Here is a 12,910-nt window from a genome sequence, read left to right on the forward strand (position 1 = left end):
TTCAGGTAATAATCGGGTTTCTGATGTTTTCTAATAGATGTGGTTGGTTTGTGTACTTTTGGTCTATCTGATTTTCACCTGTAAGCTTTACTCTCGTTACAGATAGAAGGATAATGGGATCTCGGTTACAGATTGAAGGAGATGAATCCGTACTTGTACGGGTCACTCATTCCAATATTAAGAGCTTTTCCCCTGAAATCCGGTTTTCTCTTCAGGTACTCGCAAGTTTCTCACCTTTGCTTAGTGGTAGTATCAGTTATGCAGGTTCCACGATTACTATAATTAGATCAATTATATAATTGGAACTTAAATTTTAAATCTGCAAAGACATATAATCGGCTTTACATCTGTTCTCGATGAGTTTATTAGTTAGACTTTCAAATGGCTCATCTTTGATATAATAGAAGTAACGATTGAGGCTCGTAATGCATTTTGAATGTACTTGTGCGGTGCATTACAGTCCATTGTCTCTTTGTTTTCAGATGACAGTGGAAGCCGTTAAAGAGAAGCTTTGGAAAAAGTGTGGTACTTCCGTCAATTCAATGTCCCTAGAGCTCTATGATGAAACTGGTGCTAAAATCTCAGTCCTAAGTGATAATGCAAGACCACTTGGTTTTTATTCCCCATTGGACGGGTTAGTAAAATTCTTTTTGTCCGAAGACCTAGTATATTTTAATTGTCCTTTTCTAGACAATGAACTCTCTGTATTATGTATTGAAATCATGTCCTGTCTGCATTTTGTGCAGAAAGAACTTGAACTAATACAGAGATATGTATTTGGATTAACCAGTCTGCCTTTGCAGTTATCGCCTGCATGTTATTGATCTTGATCCATCATCAGTGACTTCTGGAGGTTGGCTTGAGGACACATCACTTGTGGAAAAGTACACTATCTCTGAAGAGGCTTATGGGAAACTTGGCGGTAAATGCTGACGAGTTTCACTTGGCATATTTGCTTTATAAATGTCTTCTCTAATTTTATTTATCCTTGGCTCGAATACAATGCCTCTTCAAGTCAATTTAATCCTCAATTTGTTTCCCGACAATTAGGGTTTATTAGTGGATGACATAATTTGAAAAATAATTCCCTGAGAAGTAGAGCCTTTGGATCTTCCTGAATTTGCTTCAGTTTCTTGCCCTTGTGGTTCTAAGATGACTGTAGAACACTCATACTCTTTAGATCTTTGGTTTTCCTCCATTTTTCTGACGTAAGTCACTATGGACATCTTTCTAATTTTACATGACAAGTTACCTATTATGGTTTAACCAGGAAGGAGCCACACGGTACAAATGATTATATATATTAGAGCACACTTTACCCGTTCCAAAAAAAATAAGGATATAGATTTTGTAGCAAGATTTGTTTGTCCAATCAAACATCTTTTGTTTTGCTATTACACTAGGTGCAAGTTTTATCTAATTAATCACGTTCCTAACCTACAAATGATACTCTTGTAATTTTTGACTGGTTGACTTATGTCTTAATATCCAACTGCATGGTCCATGAAGTTAAAATGGAGGCATGTTCAGTCTATTTGAAGATGCAAAGAAGTAGCCGTATGACTAATTCTTTTTTTTTTTCCATTTGTAGAAGAAAATACATTCAAATGACAGTTTCACGATGGATTATAGTATGTTTTCAGTCGCTAAATTAACATGATTTCATTGGAGGACCAAATGCTGCCATATGCTAGAAAATATCTTTTTTCTTTGATAAAGTAATTTTTTTTTTTATAAATGTGGAAGTACTCGAGCATATAAGTCGTGCACCAAAATTTAGATACCCTACATGATAATACGGCTTTCTACAAATGACATTCAATCTTGTAAGCAAACATGGATTTCATGGGTGCCAGAAACTAAGTATAAAAGGCTATACCAGAACTTATTTTGTGTCCCCTTAAAAGCTCTGATATTTCTCTCTTTCCACAAGAACCACATGAATCATGATGGCTCCTGGGGTGGCGTCCCATGCTCTATGTCTTTTCTTCCTGGGATGGGTCCTAGAGGTGACAAGTTTGCTGTGACTTTCTAGGTACTTTCAGAAAATTCAAGGATACATTGCCGCTTAAGCAACCGCCTGGTCAAGAATCTAAAGTAAGTTTTCTACTAATATTCCAATGTTTATAAAAAGTTAAAAACTTATGGTAAATTACTTAGACTTCTGCTCAAGTTTAACAAAATATCATGGATCTCCCCTTTAGTTTACTATGTTATTAGTTAGGACCTTAAATGGCTAAATTGTTTTGAAATTTTCAACTTTATCTCCAAATTAACCCTCCAATCCGATTAACATATGGTGGAGAGTAAGAGAAAAAGGTTGTTACTATGTTGATAGATCATTTTGTACATATATTTGGCAGCAGCCTGATGCAACAATGGCAATAAAATTATCCTGATTTGTATAAATAAAAAGAAGATGAAAGGGCTGTTTTTCAAACTTTAGCTGATTAACAGTTAATTCAACCGGCTCATTTTAACTGGATCACTCCCTTTCCCCTTTTCCCAGCATATTTAGTCTCCCACTCCCATCTTCAGAGCATCCACTTTCACTTGACAAGCTCTAGCCTCACAACCCTCCCAGGCTCCCAGCACTTCACCCTTTCCCTCCCACATATCTTGTCTTATACCCACCTCTTCAGCACTTCACCCTTAAATGAAGGGCATTTTTTGGCATCATACCAAATTTAGATGCCATTTTTTTTTATAAGGTAAATTGTATTAATCAAAAAGGAGAAAAACTCCCGTATACAAAAAGTATACCAAAAAGTAGAGAATTTACATCAAAACATGATTCTCTACAAAAAACGCCCAATCTTCTACACAAGTAGGGGCTATATGAGTGCACCAAAAAGCGATCAAAGATAAAAGACTATTCTTAAGATGTGAAAAAGGAGACTCAATCCCCTCAAAAGCTCTCCTATTTCTCTCCCCCAAACTATCCACATGAGAGCTAACGGGGCGAACTTCCACGCCTTTTGCTTGCTTCTTCTACGGAAACCGGCCCAGCTATATAACATTTCCTTTACAGTGCTTGGCATCACCCATTGAACACCAAAAAGATTCAGGATTGCCCTCCACAAACCTGAGGACACAGGGCAATGCAATAAAAGATGATCAACTTCTTCCCCTGAGCTTTTACGCATGTAGCACCAACTAACAAGCGTAATTCCTCTCTTTCGTAGATTTTCAGCGGTCAAGATCACTCTCCTCGCCGCTAGCCATGCAAAAAAGCACACCTTCGTGGGCGCCTTAGGAATCCAGATCGAGGAGTATGGAAAAGTAGCCTCATCTCTCACCAACATACTCTGGTAAAAGGACTTTACGGTGAACAAATCATCGCCACGCAACCCCCATCTCCAAGAATCACAAGATGGTTGGGGCCTGTCTTGCCCATATAGCAGTGCCAACAAATCTTGGAGCTCCGCAATCTCCCAATCTTGCATGTTCCTTCTAAATGAGAGGTCCCATACTACCCCCATCCATGCTCCTTGCGAATCTGTTGGACCATCAATTCCTTCTGGTTTGAAACTCTGAAGACGTGGGGGAAAGAGACCCTCAGAGTATCCTCTCCACACCACCTGTGATTCCAAAAGCTGATTCTCCTTCCATCTCCCACCCTGTAAGTGATGTTGCCATTGAAGGCTTCCCAATTCTTCATGATGCTCCTCCACATGCCCCACCCGAAAGGTGCTGTGATTGCCTTGGTCCTCCAACCCCTTCCCGTGGAATCATACTTTTCTACTATGACCTCCCTCCATAGAGCATGCTCTTCTACCCTGAATCTCTACAACCACTTCCCCAACAAAGTTCTGTTGAATACCCTAAGATCTTTTACTCCAAGTCCACCTCACTTCTTTGGGGAAGTGACTGTCTGCCAATTCACTAGATGAAATTTTCTAGTTTCATCCGCCGCATCCCAAAGAAAATTCCTTTGAAGATGCTCCAGTTTATCTATGATGCTCACAGGAGCTTGCCACTGGGACAAGTAATAGGTAGGCATACTCGATAAAGTGCTTTTAATAAGCACTTCCTTACCGCCTTTTGACAAGTACCGTTTCTGCCAGCCTGCTAATCTTTTTTCAACCCTTTCAATCATTTGATTCCAAACTATAGTATCCTTATGCGAAGCGCCCAATGGGATACCCAGGTAAGTAGTGGGAAGAGAGCCCACCTTACATCTGAGAACATGAGACAAAGCATCAATGTTAGCAACCTCACCCACCGGGAAAACCTCACACTTGTCGAGGTTGATTTTGAGTCCTGATACTATCTGAAACCACTGCAGGACCTGCTTCAGGTAGGTCAACTGATCCATATCGGCATCACAGAAAACCAGGGTGTCATCCGCAAAAAGCAAATGAGAGACTCTTCGGGCACTGAGCACCCCGATCGGAGTTGAGAATCCTCTCAAGAAGCCTCCGCCCGCCGCACGATCCATCATTTTACTCAGAGCATCCATCACTAGAATGAATAGCATGGGGATAGGGGGTCACCTTGCTTGAGACCCTAGAGCTGCCAAAGAAACCACACGGGCTACCATTAACCAGGACAGAGAATCTGACTGAGGAAATGCAGACCTTGATCCATCCCCTCCATCTTACCCCAAACTCTATCCGCATCATAATGAAATCCAAGAACTCCCAATTGACATGGTCGAAAGCCTTCTCAAGGTCCAACTTGCACAGTAAGCTGTGTTCTCTATTTTTCCTTCTGGAGAGTACAAGTTCATTTGCCACCAAAGCAGTGTCCAGGATCTGCCTACCTTCCACAAATGCATTCTGGGATGACGAAACAGACACGTCAAGAACCTTCTTGATTCTGTTCGAGAGCACTTTAGAAATAATCTTGTAAATGCTCCCCACGAGACTAATAGGCATGTAGCCTCTGATACAAGATGCACCTTTTTTCTTAGGCACAATAGTAATAAAAGAAGTATTGATACTTCTCTCGAAAACACCATTCACGTGTTTGTATTCAATGACTTCCATCAACTCCCCCTTAATGGTGTCCCAACAGAGCTGGAAGAAGGCCAAGGAGAAACCATCAGGCCCGGGGGCCTTATCACCAGCACAACTCGACACAGCCTCGTGCACCTCCTCCTCCTCGGAAGCCCTTTCTGGCCACTCGCCATCTCCTTCCCCTATGTGGTTGAACTCTATTCCCCCAAAGTAGGCCTCCAACTAACTTCCTCTTTGTATTAGTTCTCATAAAACCCCATTATCGACCATTTTACCTCCTCCTCTCCCTCAATCCTCACCCCATCCACAACTGAGGACTCTATGAAGTTTCTCCTTCGATTTGCGACTGCAACCCTGTGGAAAAACTCGGTATTCGAATCCCCCTCCTTTAACCAGAGCGCCCTCGATTTTTGCCGCCAACTAGTCTCCTGAGCTATTGCTAACTCGACTATTTCCCTCTTAATCTCCCCCAATCTCGCTTTCTCAGATTCATCTAGCCCTCTCGCCCCTTCCCCTCTCTCTAATTCCCCCAATTCATGCATAAGCTCCCTCATTTTAATCTCTACCCTCCCAAAAACCTCCTTATTCCACCTAATAATATCTCCCTTGAGCAATTTAAGTTTCTTCGAAAGACGGAATGAAGGTGACCTTGATACGCCGTAGCTTGTCCACCATTCTTTCACTTTGTCACCAAATCCTGGCACTTTCAACCACATGTTCTCGAATCGGAAAGGAGCACGCACCCCCCTCCCTCTGCATCCATCTAGCAAGATAGGCAAATGATCCGAAATCAGCCTAGGTAAAGGAATCTGCATCACATTCGACACCAGCTCATCCCAGGAGGGCGATATCAGAAATCTATTAAGTCTAGACCTTGAATTGGAATCCTCCGCCCTGGCCCAAGTAAACCTTTCCCCTGACAGAGGAAGATCATTGAGAAAGTGATCATTGATAAAGGCAGAAAACTCCTCCGTGGCCCTCGAAATCAAACTACACCATAATCTCTCCTCCGGGAATCTAATAGTGTTAAAGTCTCCCCCTAGAACCCATGGAATGTCCCATTCCCCCATAACATTGGCCAGTTCCTCCCAGAAAGACACCTTGGACCCTTCTCCTACCGGTCCGTACACTCCCCCAAATCCCCACTCCACCTCACTCATTCTATCTTTGACAAAAGCTGCTAAAGAAAAAACTCCCTTCTTAATCTCCTTTACCTCCAAGCTTCTATCATCTCACATAAGTGTCATAAGACATAAGAAGAATGCCCCCGGCACTTCCAGCTGCTAGGACTCAGTCATATTTCACCCAACTACCTCCCCAGACACTCCTCACAATCGCATCCGACAAAATTTCCATTTTGGTCTCCTGAAAACAAACTAGGTTGGCACCCCACTCTCTAACTCTCACTTTGATGATGGCCTTTTTGTTTGGGCCATTCATCCCCCTCACATTCCATGAAAGAATCTTAACTTCCATAAGTAACAATATCCCTCTTTTTCCCACCCCCACCCCCCTAGCCGAGCTCCCTTCCTCCCTTTCACACACCCGACCCCTTCTCTGGTACACCACTACATCCCCTAAATTATTTTGCTTAACACCTTGACCCAACTCCCTCCCTGCACCATCATAAAAAGACTGTTTGCTCAATCTCCCTCAACAGTTCTAGCACCCTATTTTCCTTCCCTTCAAAAGAAACACCTAATAACTTTCCAAAGTTTAATAGTTTATCCTCCATCCAGAAGGACATATCCTCTCCTCCAATCCGTGACGAAATTGGACAGGCGTCTTCTGTATGTACCATTTCCTTGCTCCTACGGAAGGAATACAAGACCATAGCATTGCTAGCAATAGGAACTTTAGGTGCCGGAAGGATCTCACCATTTCCTTGAGAGGCACCAACCTCTGAAATTAACACCCCGCTGCTATAGGAATGACCAGAAACACCAGCAGGGTAGCGGGAAGGGAGAGAACATGGAACCCTTGGCGGCATATTAACTGGAATTACTGGTCCGGCACTAACATCAATTGGGGCAGGCGCAACAATCTCCCCAGAAAAAGAAGGAGCTTGAAGTGTAACCTCAGCACAGCTAAGCATAGGAGAATATGAGGGGGCGATGTAGCTGGGTCCATCAGAGGCGGGAGGCCGTGGAGTAACACCACCAGCTTTAGCCGGTGCTGCCCTTGAAGCAGGGGCCATCGAAGAGGGGCGCGGGTCACTAGAGCTCGGTGAAGAAATACCACTGTGTGAAGCACCATTGGCAGAAGAAGGAACGACTGTTCCCATATGCTTAGGAGCCTTATCAGACGCAGCTTGAAATAATCAGGGGCCCTTAGGATCAATTCTATTAGAATTGGGAAAAGTTGTGGGGCCCATGTGTGGAAGCCCAGGCCTATACTTGCTGAAATCTTGATCGGCCCTATGATAATTAAAAGAGGACCGTCTCATTCTGCCTTTCCAGCCCTCATCACTAACCCAAGGACATTCACGTCTTTTCCTCCTAATAAAATTTTGTCGTCTTCTCCCAAATTCAAACCCTCCGTCTCTTCTCGATCTAACGTTTGATTCCGGCTTAGTCCACTGATCCAGTGAGCCCTCCCCTCCCTTCAGAGACTGATTTCCCCTTATCTCCCTTCTATTTGACCTTCCCTTTTCTCCCGCCACTATTACAGGCATAAAGATAGGGCGAAATTCAGGGCTCAACCAAACCCTATAACTCAAGTAGCCATCCTCCACCACAGTGGAGACAGGGATTCTGCCCCTTTTCCTCACCACAATCCTCATTCGCGAGAGATCGTGTAGGCTGCAAGTGACATCAATAAAAAACCCCACAGATTTCCCCAATCTTCTTAAATAGATCAAGGCACCAAAGATGCACCGGGAGACCCACCATGTTGACCCCCAATGTTTCGCCAGAGAAACGAGGGTCGAGACACCCATCGTGCTCCACCCATCTGTCTAGCTTTAAGAAGTTCCCATTGAACCACCTGTTGCCTCTGACAAGAATTTCTGAAGCTTGAGACTCGTCAACAAATCGAAAAAGATATTGCGTGTCCCCCAGTTGCGATATTTTCAGCCCGTCCTTGACGTTCCATACCTCTGCTGCCTAGTTCCTAACATCCTCTGGAGAACCAACCCATTTGGAGAAAGACCCAATCAGACAAGATTCCAAGAAACCCTTGCGCCTGAGAGTGTGCTACTCAGACAGCGAGAAGTGCGGCTCCTGCCCTACGTCGAGCTTTCGATGGCATCTTCCCCCAAGTTCTAGGGCTGGCCAAGAGGCAGCTTTGATGGAAGACATGTTTTTCAATTTTCTAGATTCTAGAGAGAAGTAGGAGCTTCTCTATGTAGAATCCATCATATCTAAATTCGGTTGTCCCAAAAGCCTCGCGAAGAGGCTGACCGAAGAAGAAGAAGTGAGATCTGGTCGGAAAAAGCCTCACCCATCGCCGAAAAATAGTTTCAGACGTCGGATTTTGGAGATACTTGGATAGGTAGGCTCGGAACAGCCTCGCGATGAGGTTGTCCGAAGAAGAAACGGTGAGATCTGGCCGGAAAAAGCCACACGCGTCGCCGGAAAAAGAAAGTCTTCGGATTTTGTTAAAACTGGGATGGGTAGGCTCGGAAAAGCCTCGCGAAGAGGCTGTCTGAAGAAGAAAAAGTAAGATCTGGCCGGAAAAAGCCACACGCGCCGGCGCGTGGCTGAGATCTCGCTGGAGCTGGGCCGCGCATGAGGGGTCGTACGCCGGAGAACTTTACTGGGTTTTGGTTGCGGGAAGCTTGGCTCTTGGTGGGTGGTGATGCAATCCTAGGAAGCATGAAGGAGAAGTGTCTCGGGGAAAGTGCCTGAGAGCATTTTCCCTTTCAGTTTCTTAACACAAAAGCTATTTAAAATTTAGATGCCATCTAGAGTGGATGTTTGGAAGGGAAAGTCAGGTGGTTATAGAACTGCTGCAACGTTTAAGTGAATCACTGTCACTAAAATATAGCAAGTTCCTTGCCTCACTACTTTTTGGGAAGAGCTTTTTGGTGCTGAACAATACCAGTTGCTGAAAGTACTATTTACTTGTCATTTTTGTGTCATGTTGGTATATTTTGCGATGCTAGGTCTTTTATTCATTTCCTCACTTTGCTTTTTCTAACAGATATCTGACAACTATATGGGAGATCTATGTGTTAATTTTAAGGTTAGTTGATCTATCTCTATTGCAGTTCTCTTTCAAGCTATGTAATATGTCTATTGCATTCTCATATTAAAGTAGTATATACATTCTTGACCATACTTCAGTTTTCTCACGTGAGCCTTTTAAATATGCAGTTATTGAGGCTTGCCTTTATGTACATTATTTTGGTATACGCTATCTCTTGCTGAAGCAAAGAGTTTGTTTGCTGATTGTCAGAGAAGATGCTATTTACAAAATGAAATAGTTGACTAATATACCTGCCCTAAGTACCCAAAGAAATTTCCTTGTATGCATATGTACTTTTAAACAATTTGCAACAATGTATTTTCCTGAGACTAAAAGTGCCTCCAACCCAAATTAGAAAATATATACATTCAAATAAATAGAAAGAGAAAGGTTTAACTTAGCATAAATTAGTGAGTTATTGTAGATTAATTTTGTTCTTTGATTGGATCATTGATAGTTTGACTTGTAACTAAGGGTGGAGATACATAATCTGTAGTAACACTTTTCATTTCATAGTTGTCACTACTGATACTTGATGGTAGGCCATCAATATGTTTATGACAAAACCATTTATACCTCGAGTGCTTCTATTTCTGAATGGAATTAAATTTGCAATTTGTTACCTGACCTGAAACACAACAGATAGGTTCTTTAGTTCATATACAGTACTTTTGTTGTTAAATTTGTTAAGATTCTTCCTTCTCTTTTATGTTTTTCTCTTCCCCTTTTTAGATATTTTTTTTTCGCAGTGGGGGTGCAGGAGTTAATGTTCTTCTGGACACTTCTTTCCTTAATTTTCTTTCTGCAACTTAACGTTTTCTGTTTCAGAAGAATAATCATTTAGCGTTATGGTTAACTTGTTTGGTTCCGGTTTTGTTATCTTCGTGATCGCAGATAGGGGACAGATGTGAAGTGGAACCTGGAGAGAGAAGAGGGACGGTCAAATTTGTTGGTCAGGCAGAAACACTTGCACCTGGGTTTTGGGTTGGAGTGCAGTTTGATGAACCAGCAGGAAAACATGACGGCATGTATGTCAGAAACACAAACTTCCTAGTTAAATCTTAGTTTGAAGTAGCTATACATATATTTTATTGGTAGTAACTAGCAGTAGAGAGTTTACTCTGTGAGGAAGCATGTGTTATGCATGTCTCTTATGAATGACTTGCCTACCGGTGAAAGATCGTATGGTTTGCTTGTATTGGCTCGTTTGCACCAATCCTTATTTTAGAAACTTTAGCCATGTTTACATGTCCAATTTCAACTGTAGGACATGCGTTAACCAATTCTTCACCCTTGGTGCTTATTATAGTCAGAAAAAGTTTACCCTTGCATCCACAAGCTTAATCGATCTTTACTTGCATTAATTATTTTGAAGGAGATTTCAGATGATAAACTAGTTACGTGTTCCTTCTGTTATGGTTGAACTCAATCTGGTGTTGACGATCCTGTTTTCAAACAGCAGCATTAGATTTCTTCTTCTCCAGGTCTAACCAAATATTTAGTCAATTGACTGTAAATTCTTTTACTAGCCTAGAGTTATTTACTACTTTAGTTTCACGTCCTAAAGTTGGTGTACACAAATTTATGGCAGAGAACATACTAATTTTTTAGAAATGTGATTTTCTTTTCTGGTGGGGGTGTGGGGTGGGTGGGCAGGTAATGGTGCACGTAAATAGCTATTGGTATATGCATTCACCAAATTAATTGGAAAATTGTATTTGAACTATTGGGGTGCTACAGTATATATATAGGAGTGGAATATATCCAGTTCCGATGGAGTTATAACTTAGAGTTACTACCAAAGCACGGATGGTGCATAATCTACTCGAGATCTTGCTTCACAAGAGGTTGGGATAAGTTTCATTTATGTGAAGAAAATGATTATCAACAGAAAATTGGGAATTTTAGAATAATGGGATAGCAATTGATAGGTAACAAGTCATATGGAACTCACCCGTCATGAGCAGCAAATGATGTATCTGCTCTGCTGCATTATAAAGTGTAATGCTTGGCCTGTGTTCTCTAAAGGTCTATTGCTGCAGATTCCTTTTTCCAGAAATGCTTGCCTTGTGTATTGACACACCGCACAAGTGCTCTCTTTTTTACTCTGATACTCCACACTTGCGATTTCACTTCTGAAGAAATGCTATATTTGGGAAACTGTTCAAAAGGTTCCTACAATAATTGCTGCATCTAAACCTCATTCTTCTCATATGTTTAACAGGGTGAAAGGGAAACGTTACTTTGACTGCCCTCCCCTTCATGGTGCAATGGTCCGACCAGACAAAGTAAAGGTTTGTATTAAGGGTATCGTTGCCATATTTCAATGCCCTAATAAACTTGCCGGATAATTTTCTGATAAAAAAATTGTCTTTGTCAGTTAATGTTGCTTGTATCTGTTTCATGCTTGGGCTGAAATGTGATATGGTTTATCTTTCTTGAGATGAATATATTTACACTTATTACAAGTCATAGAATCTTGATTTGGGAATATTCATAATGTGAGAAGTTGGAGATGCTGTGATTAGAATGTCGTAAACAAACATCCAATTCCACTGTGCCTTTAGTGATTTATAAAATGAAGAGATTATTCTCAGTTGTTAATACTAGGCATTCAATATTAGTTATGGGACATCTAATGCAATTCAAGCTATACAATCTTGTTGCTCAGTTGAATGTCCACCTTTAAGAGCATGCTATGAAGATATGAAGAGTCAGAGTTGTATATCCTTTTCAAAAAAAGTCAGAGTTGTATATTTTAATTCAAATGACTGATAATTTAATGAGGAACATGGAGGACTCATGGCTTACCTTTTTAGTTTTAAGTAGATAAAATAGAAGTCAAGCTGTATTGGAGAATGTAAAGGTGGGTTAACTGTTAAGTTTTGTGATCTTGGGGGATACAGAACAGGATGTGTGGTTGACTTCACATACTCTGGCTGATCTAAAACTACAATTTTTGAAATTTCGTTTTCATAAAGGAGTCAAGAAATTAGAAATGGCTACCGGAAAACAAGTGCACCCCTATTCACCTTGACCGACTTCCCCAAGAAAAATGTTTGGGATGCAAAAGTGAAAACAGTTGTGTTAGTGTTGTAAATTACATTAGATCTGGCCTTTTGACAAGCTCTAAATTCTGCGTTGCAGATTGGAGATTATCCAGAAAAAGACCCCTTTGAGGAAGAGGAAATTTAAATTTCAAGAAATCGCCAGTCTGCTGCTCCGTTTGCTTTGCTTTGCTTAATCTTTTAATAGATAGGAGATGCCGGTTTTAAATATACAATTGAGCAGAAAAGATGAGCAAGCTTACCTAATTGAAAGTCACGGTAATACTCAGAAAAATTTTCACTTCGATGACAAAACCTGAGTGAGTTATAACATTTACTCGGCAGTTGTATACCAATTGCTATTGTGATTGTGATTGTGAATGTGTTCTTACTGTTGATTATAAGTACAAATCGGTTAGCAAGTTTCAGAGATGTTTATTTCAGTGGACAAAAGCTAGTGATGGGGTGACATAGCAACCAAAGTGAAATATATCGTATAGGATAGTCTCCTTTTTAAACTTCATCCTTCGGGAAACATTCTCCTTAGCACTTGTATCCATATATTCATCCCTTTCAAATCATTTACTGCAAGTGTCCTACTGTCTTTAACATTTATGTGGTCGCAATATTCAGATAGGAAACTATAGCTAACTTTCAGCCTCTCCAAGAGGGTGCAAACCTGCAAGATTATTGAATGGAATGACGTGAATGCAA

The 12,910-nt window shown here is 41.3% G+C and overlaps 1 protein-coding gene across 1 annotated transcript; it reads left to right on the forward strand.

The window, feature by feature from the left end:
* Positions 1–108: 108 nt before the first annotated feature.
* Positions 109–12,787, forward strand: LOC104113154 (tubulin-folding cofactor B-like). The gene is made up of 8 exons (XM_018776680.2): positions 109–215; positions 483–634; positions 804–922; positions 2,036–2,097; positions 9,105–9,146; positions 10,044–10,177; positions 11,374–11,443; positions 12,297–12,787. Exons 1-8 carry the CDS (start codon positions 114–116, stop codon positions 12,342–12,344), a joined length of 729 nt encoding a protein of 242 aa, XP_018632196.1. The 5' UTR covers positions 109–113; the 3' UTR covers positions 12,345–12,787.
* Positions 12,788–12,910: the final 123 nt, after the last annotated feature.

The sequence above is a fragment of the Nicotiana tomentosiformis genome, chromosome 3 (genome assembly GCF_000390325.3).
Source record: "Nicotiana tomentosiformis chromosome 3, ASM39032v3, whole genome shotgun sequence".
Taxonomy (NCBI): domain Eukaryota; kingdom Viridiplantae; phylum Streptophyta; class Magnoliopsida; order Solanales; family Solanaceae; genus Nicotiana; species Nicotiana tomentosiformis.

What these genes read in the sequence shown, in the direction of transcription:
- LOC104113154 (XM_018776680.2), top strand. Translation starts at nt 114, where the DNA reads ATGGGATCTCGGTTACAGATTGAAGGAGATGAATCCGTACTTGTACGG. An exon ending in TTTTATTCCCCATTGGACGG is followed by an intron (nt 635 to 803) that starts GTTAGTAAAATT and finishes CTGCCTTTGCAG; the next exon opens with TTATCGCCTGCATGTTATTG. An exon ending in CGCCTGGTCAAGAATCTAAA is followed by an intron (nt 2,098 to 9,104) that starts GTAAGTTTTCTA and finishes TTTTTCTAACAG; the next exon opens with ATATCTGACAACTATATGGG.